Genomic DNA, 19179 nt, shown 5'->3' on the forward strand with positions numbered 1-19179 from the left:
ACTATTGCTAAGCATGGTACATGAGTGGAAATTTGTGTGAGCTACCAGTCTCGCAGCCTAAACTTAGGCTGCTGCTTTCGTTGTGTGTAGAAAAAAACGCTTCGAAAGATGGAGACTACAGATAGCTTCTCGTTGTCTTCCTGCGTTTTATATTGGTAGTACAGGTATTATCTTCTCGGTCGACAGGTTGGACAGGTTGATGGCTTCCTTCTTGTTGTTCTTGTCAATTATAGGCCCTTTCTCGCCTTCATAATAGGCCTTTTTCCTGTGCACGTTGACCTAGCTTTGAGCTTTGATAGACGCCTGTCAGGTCGCCTGCGTGAGTGAGTTGGGGAAATGAAATCGACGCCTTTTGCTAGGAGTTTGTCCGAAGCAACCAACCAAATCGATCATTGTCCTGGGCCCTGGAGCTTTATATTACTGTTATTATTATAAACAAGCTGTAATTCCTTTTATGTGCATTAGCATGTTGCCGGTACTACACTCTTCAAGAGGAAACGAATCATCTGCCAGTCGCATGCACAACGATGTCCTCGTCTCGTGTTTTGATATGTCAGAGGCGATTCCTCTCACAATCTGCTGGCCCTGCACGACGAATGAATTCGGCGACAGCTGGAACAGTGGAACACTAGCAGAATGGCAAATGCTATCAGAATGGACTGCATTAGAAGGCCGCTGTTTGGTACTACTACACGCTACCAGTAGTACGCACATACAAAAGGTGAGAAAATACTACGGTGTTTGCTTCAGATTATCCTGCTGGTGTACATGTACAAAACGCGCTGCGCGGCTGGTACCGAGATTTCACTGGTGACTTGCACCAGGGCCATCGCTGCTGACCTCCATCTTCCTGGTTTGAGCTCTGAACATGCTGGCAACGTCGGTGGCCGTGCTGCAATCCTCTGGGCTCCGATCTGGGACGCACCGTATGTGCCTCGGCATCCTCACCGAGATCCCGCGCGATGGATGCACAATACCAATGGCCGCGTGATGGACGGGGGATAACGAGAGATCTGCCAGGAAGAAAAAAAAATTAGACACTCGTGCTCGCCATATATCCGTGAATTCCTCCAAGGTCTGTGTGAACTACATAGGTGGTACCAGCCAAAGAAAATTAGCCTGGTCCAGGAAAGAATTGGCACTTCCCACAAGAAAGAAGAGGAGGGGACAGGGGGGTGAATTCGCACGTAGCTTCTCTAACGCACGATACTGTAGTTTCCAAATGGAGATATTCTCACGAGAGGGCTTCACATTACCTGCACCCCGGATCTCCCAAACATGTTCAGCAGTGAACCACAACTCCGGCTGCTCGTCTGTTTTGTAGTAAACAGGTTTCTTGGGCAGTATCCTTTCACCGGAATAGAATTCCTTCATCTGTACATCAGATTTCCAAGATAACAAGACATAAACATAAACATAGATAATATTAAATATTCGGAATTCTGATTGTGGAAACGATTTGCGTTCAAGCTAGAACAGTATAAACCAATGATGCCACAGCAAGAATTTATTCCTTTAGGAACAGATTCACTAGAATTGCAAGAGTCGGCCTCTCGCAGATGTACATAGCATCCTGTATATCGCTGCATAATCATTCCAGTGTATGTAATTTTCACGGTTCATCGTCATTCTTTTGTACTTACAATTTGTCAAAGCAAAAAATCACATTCAAGCATGTAAGCAACTGCTGACGTATGTCCTTAAAATGCAAGGTTACTAGAGACAAGTGTGGCCCGATTAAACGAAATAACAATTCAAACATACCTCTTTATAGAAATCATCTGAGAAACCAGACATAACACGACATACACTTTGAAATTCTTCAGATTCAGGGTTGTAGCATGCCATCAGAAAAGGGCTGTACCTGTAAAAACAAACTGAAGCATAAGCTTGGGGGCATTTGACTCGATGCACAGGGAAGCGGATAACCTACCATCCAGCTTTCCGCCCATTTCCATACCATGCACCGATTGGAACTAAGTCAAGGCTATCACCTAGTCCTTCGACATAATCCCGCTTCACCTGCAAATGTCATGCAAGATATTTCAGAAAAATATGAAACATCAAGGTAAACGCTTCTTCAGTAGACAACATCAGTTCGCACCTTTAACCATGAATCACAGCGCTTGGAAGCAGAGTATCCAGCATCAATATCAAGAGTCTTCAACATTATGCCCTCACAAGAAGACTGGCATGCTTTCTCAAAAAAGCTGCTCATTCTGTGTAAAGTGCTAGAATTATCTATTGATGATTCATCTTGTTCAACCTGCGTAGAAGAATTTGATTCATCTGCAGTTAAAAACATGCATGAATAGATTCTAACCAAGCAAGCAAAGAAAGAAAGATTGTATACTACAAGCGGTACTCCAGATCTTGCAATTTCAACCAGAGTTAGTATCCTATGTGACCCCGGCTGACTTTGGTGGAGGAGTTGACGTACAGTTGCACCACCTGGCTTCAAATTCTCATGGACTCAAATTTTCCTATCCTCGTATGCTTAAAAAATTAAGCATTACCCTAAAACTGTAACATCGATGATCACCCCCCCCCCCCCCCCACACACACACACCCCCACCACCCTGCGCGCTTAGGTAACTTGTTTTGTGTCATAGATTTTGATCGCGAGTAGTGAGTAGTGCTAAAAGGAAACAAACAAAGGAAAAGGATGAGATAAGATATCAACTACCATTGACATTAAAAGATGCAGTGTCTTGATTGTAGTAGTGCATGTAGGAATGGCAGCAATGGTGGTAATAGCAAATTAGCTAGTACAAGCAGATACTGTCAGAGTTCCAATCAGTTGAAGAAGACAGGCAGTTTGTTTCTACAGTTGTTAGTTCTGGAGTGATGGTGAACTTCAGGTAGCTGGTGTCATGCTTATCACCAAAGGTGGCAATGACCACCATGAGGTTGGCCTATTTGTGTCTGATGATGCGATTACTCTATCAAGCCTCAAACTTTGGATGTGTATTCTATTGGTTCAGCCTTTGGATGCGTCCTTGAGCCCATGTAGTATTTACCCCTTGAGTCCTGACAACCTTTTACATCCATAAAAGTAAACGTGTTTCATTGAAGGGTGAAACTTACAATTAACTGCTGAGCTAGCTCCAAGTATCCTGGCTTCTCCTGGAAAAGGTCATGGATGTCTGCGAGACAAAATGTAGGAAAAATTTCAGGACATTCTTAGATGCATTACTCAACAAAGCCAGTTGTACTTATACAAGTTTTCAAGATGGTACTGAATCATACAGCTTCTCCTTTGACGAAGTGGCTTATCCAATAGCCTGCAGAAAACAAAGTTAAATTCATTGTATTTTGAATAAACCAATCAAGAGTCAGTTTCTTGTGCGTTGGCGTTTCTATTCCACACAATTGGACTTTGCTTTTTATAACTGTTGCAGCTTTGCGCCAAATTGCAAAAAATTGGACCAGATATGGTGATAACAAGATTGAGACCGGACCAAACATAACAAACCTGAGTCGATTCAGTGACATGAGCCGACCTGTTAGCTGCCACATGGAGGCCACCTCACTCCTCTGCCACACCCATGCAACACACTCAAGCTAGGCCCAGCCGCAAGTGACGCGCTAGTATTACAGGACAATTTAACCTAATCTTAAATGCGGTAAGAATATGTGATCTGGAGTGCAATTTAGTCAATAATAAACCATCCGTATAACACATAGGTAAAACAAAGTGTAGTTTATAGCAAACATTTCCATTAGGCAACCCACGTGACATGACCCGTATGGAGTTAAGCTCTCCGAATCATCAATTGTCTAAGAACATTAACATTTTCTACATATCATTACATCACTGATAAATTAAAAGCATAAGACCGTTGTAGTTGACGTGTGGAACAGGCAAACTAAATTCAGCTGATAACTAATCATTATGTGAATAACGGATATGATCTCGTTTCAACCATGTATGCAAATACAGGCACTCTATTCATAAAATAACTATGAACTGCAAAAGTGGCCCACAACATTACCTTTGTCCATTGCAGAACATAATATCAAAAACAAATACACAGATGTCAACCTGCAGAATGGTCAAAAAATAGTATCATTATGGTATTATCATTATCGTTGATGATGATGATAAAAATAAATAGATTGCGACTATAAAAAATGGAAAAAACTTGCTGAGATTATTAAATATTCCTAATTATTTACGAAGAAGGAACTCCAAACATTAGTACAGTAGAAAAACAGAATAAAGTTATTGTGATAATTAAATGATTAGATATGAAAAAGGAAATCCAAACAGGAGCCAACACAAAAGTAGATTATTTGTTCAAAGCATAAAATAGTCCACTCACAGTCTCACTGACTATGTGTAACACGCATGCTGCTATATGTTGAGCATGCGGAAAACTGAAAGATGAAACTAAAAAACTTAGCAGTGCCTCGGGTGTGTTTGGTTGGAGGGATATCCTCTTAGGGACAGGGATAACCTTTTTTTTTGGTGGCTGCCACCCGTTTGGTTCTGGGGCAAAGGAGGATAGAGGCAACCAGATACCCCGAATATTCCTCAAAAACAGGGATGGGGAGACCCGCGAAAAACGAGCGGGTGGTGGCAACCACCCCGCGCGCTTCGTTTCTCTCCTCTAGATCCCGGGCTCGAGCGAGGATGCGGCGGCAGGAGGGCGGCGCGGCTGGCGCGGCCGGCGCAGCGGGAGGGCGGGGCAGGAGGGGCGGCAGGAGGGCGGCGCGGCTGGCGCGGCCGGCGCAGCAGGAGGGCGGGGCAGGAGGGGCGGCAGGAAGGCGGGGCAGGAGGGGCGGCAGGAGGGCGGCGCGGCTGGCGCTGCCGGCGCAGCAGGAGGGCGGCGCGGCTGGCGCGGCCGGCGCAACAGGCGCGGTAGGAGGGCGGCCGGCGCAGCAGGCACGGCAGGAGGGCGGCGCGGCTGGCGCGGCCGGCGCAGCAGGCGCGGCAGGAGGGCGGCCGGCGCAGCAGGCGCGGCAGGAGGGCGGCGCGGCGCGGCGGCAGGAGGCCGGCTAGGCTGGATTCCACCCTCCCAACCAAACAAAAAATGAGATAACCCCACCCTCCCAACCAAACAAAAAAAATGGCTATCTCCAGCCACCTGGTTGGGGATACCCACAACCATCCTAAACTATCCCTCCAACCAAACACACCCTAAAAGGACATACATTGAGAAACTGTGGAAATATCTGTGGCCAAGTGCAACAATCTGAAAAATGGTGGGAAAAGCAAATGGATGTGTAAGGGTGGCTGCTTCAGTTTAGAGTTTAGCTACTTATTTTATGTGTTCCCAAAATTTCCCAACATGGTCATAGATGTCAATCATGTTAGAACATGTGCGCCTGCAGAACAATCATGCGCAAATATGATCAAATGTACCCTGTACAAAAAGGACAAGTGGTTGCAGCTGTGTTAACAAACAAATAAGTCGATCTTTTGCCCTTTTTGGGCAGGGACACTTGATCACATTTTGCATGAGTATTCTGCAGATGCACGTGTTCTAACATGACGCGCATATATGAATTTCTTGACCCTAAACTCAAGCACCCACCCTTCCATGTACAAAATCCATCCTCAATAAATATCGCTCACAAAACTCAAGAGACGGCAAGGAGCCAAGATACACTCCAATAAAGCTCTCAATTATAAGGATTAATTAGAGAAATTTCTGCTAGGAAGTACTGGTATTGGTCTAGGAGTCCTATTAGTCTATGTTTACTTTCCTTGAACCTCAAGTCATGTGTGATATATATATATGCCCCTTGGGCCTTCAATGAAGATAAGTTGCTTTCCTAACATGGTATTAGAGCCTAGGTTTAGGTCTCCGGACGCCGTAACTCGTCCTCACGATCCAATTTTTTTTCCCGTCACCCTATCAATCGATGTGTTTTGGGTTGATCTCCTTTTCACCCCGATCCACCCTGCGTTTTGACTGCTCCGCTCGCGAGATCCACGCAAACTGCGTGGGCGCCTACCGCCGGGCACATGCCGCACAGCTGCTTCGCTGGATCCAAGCTGGTGATACCCGTAACGTGCGGTCGTGATGACCGTGCCGCCCGTGACGTGCGCCTGCCCAACCATGATCGCCCGCATGGCAGGCTGCTGACTCGATCCGCCCGATGGGTCAAAGCTCTGGCTCAACCTGGTTGGCTACTGCACCGCGTTCGCTCACCCGTGCGCCAGATCGGGATGCCCCGCGTGCGGCTCTTCCTTCAACTGCTGCGTTCTGCTGCTACTGGCATGCTGCTTCATCTACTGTCGCAAGCTGGCCTGACTACGTGCTGCTGCTAGCTGCTTCCTCCTATACGTGGTGATGTTTCCTGCTACTACGTGGTGCTTATGTTCCTGTTGTTCCTAGTTTTCCATAATTTCCGCTGCGTCCACCAAATCCGTTGCTTTTTTGTGTTTCTCACGTCATGCGAGTCCAACATACCTTTGTCCGTCGGCCTTTTTTTCGACCCTGATCCTTTCTATACAACTTTTGTGGCCTACTTGCCCTTGTTGTTTTCTATAGGGTTTTCTGGACTCCTTTTGCATTGTCGATCTATGCCCATCGTGCCTTAACCGTCGAGCTTCTTTTGCCGTCGGTTGTTGTGGACTATGATTTTCTGCGCAATGATTTGTTCTCTTGATGTGTCATCTTCTTTTGACAACCCATCTTCTCTTGATACTTATGTTGTATCTTCAAGTGATGCGGTGTCTTCCTCTGATGTGTCATCTCTTCGTTATCCCCTTTGGCTTAACTCGACAGGTTTTTAAGACTCTTCATGCTACGACGACACTTTCAAGACGCGGATTTGGATTATCATTTTTTTTTAGTATTACACTTCTTCAAATGCAATGCTATTGCATGCGCTTTGCATTTGGGGTGGGGGAGGGGGGGGGGGGTTGTAAGGTTAGGAAGTATTAGTTTTGGTCTAGGAGTCCTATTAGTCTATGTTTACTTCCCTTGCACCTCAAGTCATGTGTAATATATATATGCCCCTTGGGCCTTCAATAAAGATAAGTTGCTTTCCTAACAATTTCTTCGCACTTGGCAAAGTTATAGGCATTAATCAGTAAAGGTGCTATCAAAAACAAAATGCTGATGAGTCCAAAGCAGTAACAGAACTTAGTGGATCGCAGAATAATCATACCACCTTTATGTTCTGAATTGCAATTGAAGAGTTCTTGCTCCCTCTTTCTCTTGAAGACAATTCTTGGAATGACATCAGCCTGTTTCCTTTGTTCCTATCGATTCCCACAACCTTGATTTGGGCGCACAAGTATAACAAAAACAATTAGAAGGTAAGTAAGTGGTGAGTGGTCTACTGTAAACATAGCACATCGAGAGGTCTTCCTCATGAATCAAACGTACTTCAGCATCCAGTATAAAGCTGGCCACCTCTGAGCTGCAAAGCTCTTTAATCATGTTAACTAAATCAGGAAATCGGGAAGTTGAATCTTTCATTTGCCTTGAAAATATTTGCACAGATCCATCAGTTAATCTGTGAATCTGGGCGCGCTGACCATCATACCTGAAAGCAAAGGAAAGTTAGTATGAAATAAGTTATGCATGCCATGTCTAAGGACTTAACTAACATAGTTTCCTTTAGAAACTACAAAAGCGATCAGAGGACTTTCATTGTGTGGTTAAGCTTGTAGCTTATGGCAATCGCAGACCCAGATTTCAAGATAACTGACCCTACAAACTATGCAAACTCAACTGGTGTCAAGACAATAGGAAAGTATTCCTCCCTAAATGCTTCGCCAGGCTCCACAGTTCACATGATGCTTAAAACACAGCCCATGGTTATGCTTGAAAATGGTGGCACTTGTTAATTTTTGTAGTTCAGTTAACCAGCATCAAACGACAGTGAAGCTAGAGACGATGTTTATACTTCCACCTATCCAAATTATAGTGCATATAATATTTTTCAAAGACAAACTTTGTAAACTTTGACCAAGTTTATGGAAAAAAAAATATGAACACTTACGATACCCAATATATAACATGCAAAAATATTTCAGGATGAATCAAATGGTATTGATTTGGTATGCAAGTGTTGATAAATTTTTCTATAAACTCGTCCAAGTTTACAAAGTTTGACTTCCGAAAACTATGAAATGCACTATAATTTGGCAGAGGGAGTACTTAGCAATTCATAAACAGTTAATGTACAAGTAAGAACGGCCATATGATCATGAAAGTAGGTTTGCTAGGAAAGAATATGTTAAGAGAGCAATGTACTCACTTGTACTCACAAGTAAATGCTCTACCATTAAACAACTTCAGTGCTTGAGTGACCCCATTAGTAATTCTGAAAAAAAAAGGAATGAAACCATAATTACGATATAAAATAGGTCAGACAAAATAATTGTATTGGAAACAGCATCAGATGCACACCTTGCAAGCATAGGTGGTATAGGTGTGCCAGGTACCATTGCTAAGGACGAAGCTGAAAATGTAGCGCCTTCATAAAGAAGAGAGGGAACGAGCAAATCCTGAAAAATAGTGTCAGCGGGAGTTCCTTTAGAAAAATGTCGGCAAAAGGTAAACTTTCTCTCGCTTGAAGCAAGAACCATCCTGTCTCGGTCTAAAAAAGATACGACTATCATCAAGAATCCCGTCTATTTTTATCTAAAAAGGAGCACCGCTGCTGTCCTAAATTAGCTGCTGTTGCTGACTTGCTCGATTTGCTGCTGCAGACCTGCTGTTCACTTGTTGCTGATTAGCAGAGAGAGCATGGCATTTGGGAGTTGAAGAAACAGCAATGCTAGCGTTGACAGTGAAGAGGGTGAACTTAGGGATGGTGTTCTAAATCTTAAGTATACTCTGCTGTTATCATCTTGTCTTTATAATATGGCAATATTTCTTTATATATATACTTTGCCGATCCCGTGCCCCCATGTAAGTATCCTTGTGTCTGTGTCCCTGTATCGGTGCCTTTTGAACCACCACTTGCACCATTTTCCACAAGCACATAGATTAACTTATGGCCATTCATATTATTGAACGGTAGCAGAAACCAATATCGGCCAATTAACTGCTATTCGCAACCCCCCCCCCCCCCCCCCCCCAAGATAAAGGCCTATTCGGCCCATTAACTGGGAGGCCCAATTAATTGGTCTGACAAGCCGATTTATCGGTTGTCAGCCCGAATTATCCGCTGGGCAGCATCTTTTTGGCCCAAAACTACTCTCCCATGCCAAGAACAGAAGCGCTACTCTCCCATACAGAAGTCCTGCTACAAGATCACCTTCCAAGGGTCCATCCCCAGCGCCTACTGGAAGCTCATCTGGAAGAGTTGGGCTCCACCCCGAGTACGGTTCTTCCACTGGCTTGCCGACCAGGATCGATGCTGGACCTCCGACCGCCTAGCTCGCCGAGGGCTGCAGCACCACGACCCCTGCATCTTGTGCTGCCAGGACCCCGAGACTATGGATCACTTGCTCCTCCGCTGCCCCTTCTCCAGGCAGGTCTGGCAAAGCATCATCGCCTGGCTCCGCTTGCCCTGCGCCGCCCCCAGCAATGAGACTTCCCTTCTCGCCTGGTGGCACCGCGCCAAGCGGAGCATGCCGCACCCCATGCGCAAAGGCTTCGCCTCCGTGACCCTGCTGACCCCGTGGATGATATGGGAACACCGTAACAGCTGTGTGTTTGAGGGCACACAACCCTCGTTGAACGACCTGGTCGCGAAGATCAAGGAAGAGGCGTCCCTCTGGACCAAGGCAGGAGCGACCGGTCTCCGTATCATCTACCCACAGACCTGGGATGTACACTAGTCATAGGCTTTTCAATTCCCAGCATTGCCCCTCCTAGGAGGATTGTAATATAAACTCTTCCTTTTCAATACAAAGAAACGCACGTATCTCACTGCGTTTTCTCGAAAAAAAATGATGTGTTGTTCTGTAAATGCTGATGTACTGCTGCTGCTGTGCTGTTCTCTTATGTGATGTACAAGTAGTACTGTTGCTGTGCTGCTCTCCTTGATGTACAAGTAGTACTGTTGTTGTTGCTGCTGCTGCTCTTATATGTAGATCTAGACATGATCAGAACATCAAGGTAACACTCTTCCTTGTTGCTATTGTAGCCTAGGATTTCATATTTAGACATTCAGTACAATGCATGCTGCTATGTAACCTCAGATATATAGATATGGCCCTAGTTAACCTACCTATAAATGGGTTACCGATATATTCAGTTAAATGGCCGATTCACCGATTAATCCCTTATCAGCCCCTGACAGATATGGTACCAGTTACCGATATCCTGAACATTGGCAGAAACAAATGCCACAGAGTTCGTTTCTATGTGGCCATTCTATTGCAAAAGAAGGCAATGCCGTTAATTATAGGCACCACATAATTACCACTTAAAAGGGTTATCGCAAAATGAAGGGAATTTAATATTAGAAGTTGTACATCAATTTTCTATTACATTATTAATGCGCTATGATGAAGGTTAAAAATTGTTCTCCAGACAAACCCACCAGAGCTCTTCTGGAAAGGGTATAGCTTTTCTAGCAATGTAAGTTAGATACTCAGCACATTTAACAATAATAATGTAATCAACAGCTAGGAAATACGAGAGCCTGTGCCATCATATACCAAATGAAATAAGTTCATTAACGATTACTCACCATATTAGGAATGACATTGTATGCCTCAGTAACTTCAGTTGAAAGGCTCTGCTCAAAGGAGAAGGAAGGTAGAATTCTTGGTTCAGAAAGTGTAAAATATCAAATCATTATATAGTGAAGATGCATGAAAGTAGATAGTGAAGAATCCATGTTTTCTCCACGGGTATAGAAGTTCTTGTAAGAATAAGAGGGGGGGGGGAAACTTTGGAGCCCAGCTATTAAATTAAGTTTCCTCCAATTAACTGAAATACTTTTATAGTTCGGGACACAAAAAGATCAAACTTTCGCATCTTTGTAGTCGATAAGAGAATGGAGATGTCATGTTCACACTCTGGTAAGAAATTAAGATTCTAGCAGTAATATGAAATTTGGCGTCAAGCCTGAGTATTTTTTTCTACTAAATCACGACAGATGACAGTAATATAATTTTCCCTAAGATACTTAGCATGGGCACTTAGCAAAATAGATCAGTTTTGTTTTCTTGCCACTTACAACACGTAATGTACTTATCGTGTAGCATTGGCTTCATCGAGGAACAGATGCTTAAAATGTGCTGACGCATTCATTTATTTCTAAAATTGCGTGTGTATCCTCCAAGTACATGTCTAGAATTGACAGAAGGTTCCTATAGAGACCTGGGAAATGTGATGATCTAGAGCATTATAGTATATGGTTAGATGCTTGGCGACGTACTTATGTTCTCTTTTTAAATACCGAGTATGAGACTAAGAATTTTATATTACCATAAACCAGGCTAATGTCAAAGGAAAATATGATCTTGGAGTAATGGTTCTATGGTTGTGTGCCTAATATTAGCAACCGACGGTCACATCCAACATAAAAATAAACTATTATTAGTTTAGTACTAACAAGAGCACAAGTAGAATCTGGGGCCTCAAAATCACTTGCCCCCTAGTATAGGCATGTAGACAAGCCATGTCAAAGCTCAAACCCTCAAACAAAATCATTTGCAGAAGAAAAGAACAGGCTCGACTTAGTTAAACAAACCTGCAATTGTGATTTTACACCCTCCAAGGATACCACAGGACCTGTTGCACATTTTCCATGAAGAACAACAGCATGTGCAAGAGCTGGTAAGATTGTCTTCATCATAGCGCCAATACGCAAGTTACGGATCTGTTGGTAAAACACACCCACACACACACACACACGAAAGGGAGGGGGTAGACACAGGAAAATCCAAGATTGATTAGTTATTGTCATACTAATTCAGATAGGTTGGGGGCTATTGAAGGATGGGCTACACATTTAGTTCACAAAGACTTGGAAGCATGAACAAAGATAATGGGAACAACAAATACATAATAAATTAGATACCTAAACTGAGCTCTCTTTTTTTTTGCTAACTAGAGCATTTCTGAAAATGGATACTAGGATTTAACAAGTGTGGGGATGGATGGAAGCTGTCCAGCGTGTGAGAAGGATGAATTAGAAGATACGTAAGCACAGAAGATCAAAACCACAAAACCGAAGTATAATCTGCAGTTATTCTATGCAATACAGCCTCAGGCACAAAATTAGAAATTTACAAGCATAAAGGAAGGATGCCTCACCAGCGTTCTAACAAGAAATTTCATTTCCATTTCTCTACAAGACCGAATAAGATGCAACACGAGAATTTTTCTCCTCCCAGCACTCCCACCACCTGATATTGCACTAAAATGAAAATAAAAAAACTGATGAAACTAAACAGATTATCATTTTCCTGTAGCAATAAATGATATCATGTGAAGTACGACTTTTAAATTTTATTATCTATTTATCTTGAAAGCAAACAGTGAGATTATTGCATGAAATAAAGCCAGAACATTCAAAGATTTAACTATATGGTATATGCATATTACTACATAAGAAAAACAGAAATAGGAGACCAAAACTGCACAGAAAATAATGCAATTGACAGTGAACGGTTATTTACCATCAGTTGCTAGGATACAAAGTGTCTATGGAACTTTGACAAGACGGTTCTCACGCGATATGACATGCACGTCATGCTACCAATTGATACAGTTGATAGTATAATCATCAAAAATGGTATTGTAAACAGACAACAGAGATGATAGTAACCATACAAAAGGAATTATAATCCGGATTAAAAGTAGCTCAGGTGAAGGGGAGCCTTGGCGCAGTGGTAAAGCTGCTGCCTTGTGATCATGAGGTCACGGGTTCAAGGCCTTGAAACAGCCTCTTACAGAAATGTAGGGAAAGGCTGCGAACAATAGACCCAAAGTGGTCGGACCCTTCCCCGGACCCTGCGCAAGCGGGAGCTACATGCACCGGGCTGCCCTTGTTAAAATTAGCTCAGGTTTAACCTTAGCCATCTATGTATAGCAACCCGTGAGTAATTAAGATATTGTGCATGTATGGAAAGATTCCTGAATTCTATTAGAGACGCAGGTGGACAGTTTTACTCTGTGTCGTTGTTCCACAATACTGAAGAACGCAAACTATAGTCAAAAGCTTTGAGATACCGTAGCAGATATGAGTATCCTAGTGGCTCTAAAATCTAGACCTATATGGCCTTAAAACTAAGAATAATTACCACTTTGACATGATCTTTTTTCAGAATTCTCAAGCAAATAATATTTCATTCACCATATAATATTTTTCTTTGCAAACTAATACCATTATGGTTAGAATGGCTGCAAGTCCCACCACAGTAGCTAGCCCAAACCAATCTATAGCACTGCAACAGTCTATTCACTCAGTGGTTACTGATTAGGAAGTAGGGGCTGGTTCATGCTAGTTACTGGAATACTTATCAACTTTGGTTGAGCAGGTGACAGACTGCATAGAAGCCTAAGTTTTGGTTACGAAAGAAGCCAAACATCTTAGTTTAACAAAGTGATACTCAACTATCGAATTACTAACTTGAATATTGACTTGACCTACCTTATCCATTATGACTACAACTTGCGCCTGGATGACGAGGTGGCACTCAAGTCGTTAATCGGCCAGGAAAGAATTGTATGTGTTGCAAGAACAAAAAATACTCAGGGAAGAACTGTAGGTTCTAACATGTGACATTGAGTGGAAAGAAAGGTGGACGATTGACCAATCATTATGGTAAAATACATATATAAAGGTAAAATGAACATTAAAAGAAGATGTCTTTTTTTGTAAATAAGACCTTAGCTTTCGAAGTGTAGAATATACATCCTGAACTGAGAGTGGACGAGGAGGAGCAAGCAGTGTTTGATTCTGACGGCATTCTTGGGCAACATCACCTACAAATTACACAACTGCTGTTGATACAATATACTGTAATAGAGAAAACTGTATTTGGAACATTAAATAGCTTATATCCATAGAACATCTGGCGTAACATAGATAACAAATAATACTCCCTCTGTCCCGAAATAACTGTCTCAACTTTGTACTAGCTCTAGTACAAAGTTGTACTAAGCTTAAGACACTTATTTTGAGACGGAGGGAGTAGGAGTTAATATGATCCCAAATTCCCAATTGACATTACAAAAGTAGTTTCTCTCTTCGTCCGGAAATATAAGGAATATTGTGTTCGGTTAAGACAAGGCATTGACCAACAACAAAATCAATTAATATGTAATATATACATGGCATAAGTCCAGTGCCAATAGACTTGTATTCAGAAGTATTATGATTGTGATTTTGTATCACATAAACCAAATATTAATAGAGTACTTGTTGGTCACTGTCTTATACAGTAGTATTAACCAAACAAAATACGCCTTACATTTCCGAGCAAAGGGAATAAACAATAATAACTCGTGCATGAAACTACAGACTGATGTTGGAACTTCTCAAAAGCCTGCCAAATGGATTGACGCAACAACACAGCCATGAGACCATGCGGTAGGCCATTTCCTCCAAACTACTAATATGAAACAATAATATTGCTACTTTTAACTTTTAGCCTTACCAAGATCACCGTAAGTTTTGTACATCTCGTGTATTTTAGATTTGCTGGTTCCTAGAGACTCCTCCATAGCAGATATAACTAGACTGCCGCCAATGTTTAGTTCCTAGCTTCATTAACAGGCATGGAGTTAGTGTATTGGTGTGTCATGAAAATTGGCAAGGCATAACGAAAGCATTCTCAAAAAAGATGAACATAGAAGGGAAGACTAAAGTACAATGCTAGAATAGGATAATGTATGTTTAAACTGTAAATGAGGTATTTAAAAAAAGCATTTGACAAGAAAAAGATTTGTCGATACTCCATAACTTAAGTTTGACAATCAACTTATCTCTACTACTTAAAAAAAGAATAGTGTTCCTTTTCCTGCCAGGCCGAGTGCTTCGCCCAACATTCCATATTTTTTCTGGGATTATTCTTTGGAAACCGCCTTAAGTGATTACAAAATAAACTATATTTTCTTTGGTAAGTCAATAAGTGATTACAAAATAAAATCACGGACATGATTTGGTAAACATTTATTTTCACAATCATATAATTCTAACATGTATAATTATGTGCTAATGTACTACTCCCTCTGTTCCTAAATATAAGTCTTTTAAGAGACTCCGCTATGGACTACATACGAAGCAAAATGAGTGAATCTACACTCTAAGTTATGTCTATATACATCTGTATGTAGTCCGTAGTGGAATCTCTTAAAAGACTTATATTTAATAACAGAGGGAATAGAATATTATACCCTGTAGCAACACACGGGCAAATACCTAGTCTTTATTGATATAGAGTTTGTTCGGTACAAATTCTAACGTGTCAACTGAGATGTTAGAAGTAAGCAACCAACAGTAGATATGGGGAAAGTGTGGAGTACGGTAATTACTATAGTTACCATATTTTCATGGTCCGGAGAAATTTTGTTAGTACATAGATAAACAGCAGGTAGCACATCATCGGGTGATAAGGCAAGCAAACTGCATTCAAAGGTAATAAGATTTTCAAATGGTGAACATTTCAGTGGATGATTAACAGCAACATGGATAAGTAAACTAAAAAGTGGTAAACATTGGAAAACCTCCTGAACATGTTGCAAAGCATGGCAGTAGTTTTGATCTTCCCTTTTTCTCTTTCTACAAGATCAAAAGTGCGAGCCAAATGCAAGTATGGTGCAGGCTGTCCTGCTGTCCAGCAAGCTGCAGAAGTGGACATACATGGCATGACTCACTACAAAGCAAGGTGATAAAAACTCTCAGCAACTAGTAGCTAACCATGCTCAATGGGAAGATACTTTTCAACTGGCAATGATATATTCACCGAATCTTCTTGTGCTACAGAAGTTTGTACATACAAGTTTTGCATCTTTGGAGTAGCCTGAGAAGAGTTGTGGACCATGTTTGTGTTATCACATTTATCTATCATTTCATTTTGCGTATTCTGCGGCACAATGCTCCTGTCACTGTCAGGTACATTATTGTTTTGGATTTTACTGTAAAACATGTCAACTGCTACATTCACATCTCCTTTTGTCTTCTCAAGCAAGGAAATTGCAGATTCTCTCGACATGCTGCCATCTACAATCTGAAGAAGCTGGTTTACTCCCTGCTTATGTGATTCCACAATGTCCAGTAACTGATTGTCATTTTCCCCATTGTTTTGATGTGGATCCACTGTTACTTTATTGGATGTCTCACTTATAGAAGCAGTGGCCGTTGTTCTACCAAAATAGTTTAAGATTGAGGGTTGCTTGCGTCCACCAGATTCTGTTGAGGCAGTTGATTTTCCTTTCTTTTTTGACTTGTTTACAGTGCTAGAACCCCTCTTTCTTTCCTTCTTAGTTTGATTCAAGTTCATTCTCACAGGAGTCAAGTTTACCACCTTGGCAGGATGCTCCATGGGCTTCTGTGAAAACGAAGGAACTTCCTGCTGACTACTCATGTCAGCAGAAGATCCATGATCAGAAGTACGAATTTCCCCTGACTTAGGCTTTTCATTATTAGAAACATTTGCTTCCTCAAAGAAATCTCTTTCCCGCTCAAAGAAGGCAGATGCTGATTGAACAACATCACCACCCGAGCTCATCAACAGGCCCTGGATCTGGTCCTTGTTGACCCATGAGGGTAGGAAATCTGACAGTTCTTTCTTCATTTCTTCTGTAATCTTAATCTTCGAATGGTCTGGTAGTTCAGAAACAGAATTATTTTCTGGTAACGAAGCAGACGCATCCCCATCTTGTTCTCTGGAACACTTGTCCAGCACATCCTCATGGCTAAGAGAAGCACATGTGGATCTTCGATGGAATGCCATCAGGAACTCGTGTTTGTTTGCTGTCTCATCCACCAGTCCCACAAAATGTTTCTGTAAAGCAATTGCCTCCTTACCATCAAGCTTCCCACCATCTACTCCCACGGTGGGAATTACCCGTTTTGGGTGCAAGAACTTCACATAGTCCCGCAGCTCATCATAGCTCGAGTGCTCACTATAAGGTACAAGATGTATTTTGAGCGAATCCTTCACTCTAACTGCGAACCCTTCCTTCTTGGTCTCGTACATCCATCCGGTTGGTACAAACCCAACTGCCTTGGTGTACCCTCTCTCCAACATGATCTCCTTCATTTTCACAAAATTCGGCCGAAAATAGGGCCATGTCTCCCCCAAAATATTCCACCCTATGACATGCACATCTGTTGCTGCAGGGTCTTCAGTAAAAACTCCCTTCTCCCCACCAAACCCCAATTCTGTCAAAATCTCCATCTTCCTACTATCCACATGGATCGTGCACCCACAGCGCCTTGCAACCTCCAGCAAAATCCTCTCCTTGCCCACAACATAAGTAGCGATCAAATACAAGACGCGCTCTCCAGCCACCCCACTCTCCTCCTTCACCTGCTTTATCGTGTTCACAACATACTCTAGTGACTCCTCTTGAGAAGGAAATGTAAATTTGGGGTTACAGTATGTGGTGTCCAGGAATAGCGCATCAGCACCGACGAATTCCAGCAGATTAGGGTTGCTTCTCATGGAGTGCGTGTACCGGAAGTCGCCGGTGTGCACATACCTCTCCGGGTTTGTTCCAGGGGAGGTGAAGAGGAATTGGACGGCCCCAGGGCAGTGGTTGGCATCGACGGCGACAACGCCCCAGCCATCAACGGTGATGCGGACGTCAATGTCAATGGAGACGATGAGCTCCTGCGGCACAGACAGCACGGAGGCAAGGAGGCGGGCGGTGGGGGCGGTGCAGAAGACGAGGCCGCGGCGCCAGGAGGGCCCGAGGCCGGCGTAGTGGTCGGAGTGGAAGTGGGAGAGGAAGTAGGCGACGGAGAAGTCGCCGGCGTGGCGGAAGGCGTCGACGAGGAAGTGAGAGTTAGGGATGAGCGCGGTGGGGGGGACGGAGGCCGGGACGGGCGGGGTGGCGGCGGAGGCGGAGAGGGGATGGGTATGGGCGGGGGAGAGCGACGCGAGCGAGGAGAGGAAGAGTGCGGAGGTGGTGACGGAGAGCGATTTTGAGGCGGGGGAGCAGAGGAGGGACGCCATTCGTTTTGGTGGAGGGTTTAGGGTTTGGGCGGCGTGGCGGCGGCGGCGGCGGCGGCGGCGGCGAGGAAACGCATGGTGCGGTGGTGGCGGGGGTGGAGGACGGTGGCTGCTGGCCTGCTGGGTCCGTGAAGAGGTTCGGCTCGGCGCCGCGGCGGTTTTCCAACAAGTGTTTTTTTTTCCTCTGGGAAAGAAATTTGTAAAATTTGGTTATATGGGCCTCCAGCCCCTTGTTCAACAAGGTGAAAAAGACGACCAGGTCAAGCCCATGTTCTCGTCCTGTCTAGAAAAAAAATGTTATGTCTCGCTTGTCAATATTGCCATTCTCTCCATCTCGGATCTGGCCGCAGCTAAGGTACCCTTTGTTGTGTAACTAGTGACTGGGGCGCCACCCGGTGGCGCCGGAAGCTTTGCGTACGTTTTTATTTAAAAAAAATACATAGTCCTCGCCTATGTCTAAAAAAATATCTTAGAAACAAAATCCTCATCTTCAACTAAAAAACAGCTTACCCAGTGAACGCCACTTTGCATAATCCTTCATTTAAAAAATACTAAAGGTCCTCACTTTCATCGAAAAAAATACATTTAAAAAATAATCCTCACCTTCATCTGAAAATATTTCTAAAAGATTCTAACCACGGTCAACCGGCTTGCGCCATGTGATATAGCTGGTTGGGCACACTTCACGCGACGTTTAATGGGTTAATACGAATGTGAAGGAGTATTCCCTCTATAAAGTAATATAAGATCTTTTAGATAACTAATTAATGATCTAAAAGATCTTATATTACTTTACAGAGGGAATACTAAATTAGGACTTGATAATACGAAAACAGAACATGAAATGGTAACTTGAGAGTTCAGAAGCATGAGAGAATGAAAGAGTAGTATTGGGGAAGCGTCAAAGAAAAAAGGCACATCTTTCAACCATCATGCCACTACAGTCTTAGTTCTTGTTTTCACAACATAGTCGTATAAAAGAAAAGGAATACATAAAGATCATTCCGAGAATTTGATCCAACATATGACGCATCGTGTAAATCCAGCCATCTGAATGTCTTCTATATAATTTGAAGTGTCTTGAAGCTTTTCTCTGCTACTCTACTTCTTCGCTGCAAGGGTGT

General features: G+C 43.1%; 1 protein-coding gene across 8 annotated transcripts; it reads right to left on the reverse strand.

Moving 5' to 3' along the window:
• Window positions 1-637: 637 nt before the first annotated feature.
• On the reverse strand, window positions 638-18096 carry LOC123444132 (DNA ligase 6). 8 transcript variants are annotated; one of them, XM_045120750.1, is made up of 20 exons: window positions 15796-18084; window positions 15603-15720; window positions 15420-15501; window positions 14534-14636; window positions 13763-13859; window positions 12186-12288; window positions 11620-11748; window positions 10612-10659; window positions 8376-8473; window positions 8224-8289; window positions 7347-7506; window positions 7126-7236; window positions 3996-4045; window positions 3250-3284; window positions 3088-3146; window positions 2105-2266; window positions 1934-2022; window positions 1765-1864; window positions 1257-1374; window positions 638-1013 (listed from the first exon to the last, which is right to left on the reverse strand). In XM_045120750.1, exons 1-20 carry the CDS (start codon window positions 18056-18058, stop codon window positions 805-807), a joined length of 4200 nt encoding a protein of 1399 aa, XP_044976685.1. In that variant the 5' UTR covers window positions 18059-18084; the 3' UTR covers window positions 638-804. The 8 variants fall into 8 exon arrangements, 4 of the variants coding, with proteins under 4 accessions (XP_044976685.1, XP_044976686.1, XP_044976688.1 ...); XM_045120751.1 differs by having other exon boundaries at window positions 7129-7236; window positions 15796-18083; XM_045120753.1 differs by lacking the exons at window positions 638-1013; window positions 1257-1374; window positions 1765-1864; window positions 1934-2022 and having other exon boundaries at window positions 2236-2266; window positions 3240-3284; window positions 15796-18096.
• Window positions 18097-19179: the final 1083 nt, after the last annotated feature.

Source organism: Hordeum vulgare, chromosome 3H (assembly GCF_904849725.1).
Source record: "Hordeum vulgare subsp. vulgare chromosome 3H, MorexV3_pseudomolecules_assembly, whole genome shotgun sequence".
In the NCBI taxonomy this organism is placed as follows: Eukaryota; Viridiplantae; Streptophyta; class Magnoliopsida; order Poales; family Poaceae; genus Hordeum; species Hordeum vulgare.

Coding starts and splice junctions, on each gene's coding strand:
- LOC123444132 (XM_045120750.1), bottom strand. CDS start 18,058: ATGGCGTCCCTCCTCTGCTCCCCCGCCTCAAAATCGCTCTCCGTCACC. Junction 13,860..14,533: donor CAAAACTTACGGTGATCTTG/GTAAGGCTAAAA, acceptor TGTAATTTGTAG/GTGATGTTGCCCAAGAATGC. Junction 1,865..1,933: donor AATGGGCGGAAAGCTGGATG/GTAGGTTATCCG, acceptor TTGTTTTTACAG/GTACAGCCCTTTTCTGATGG.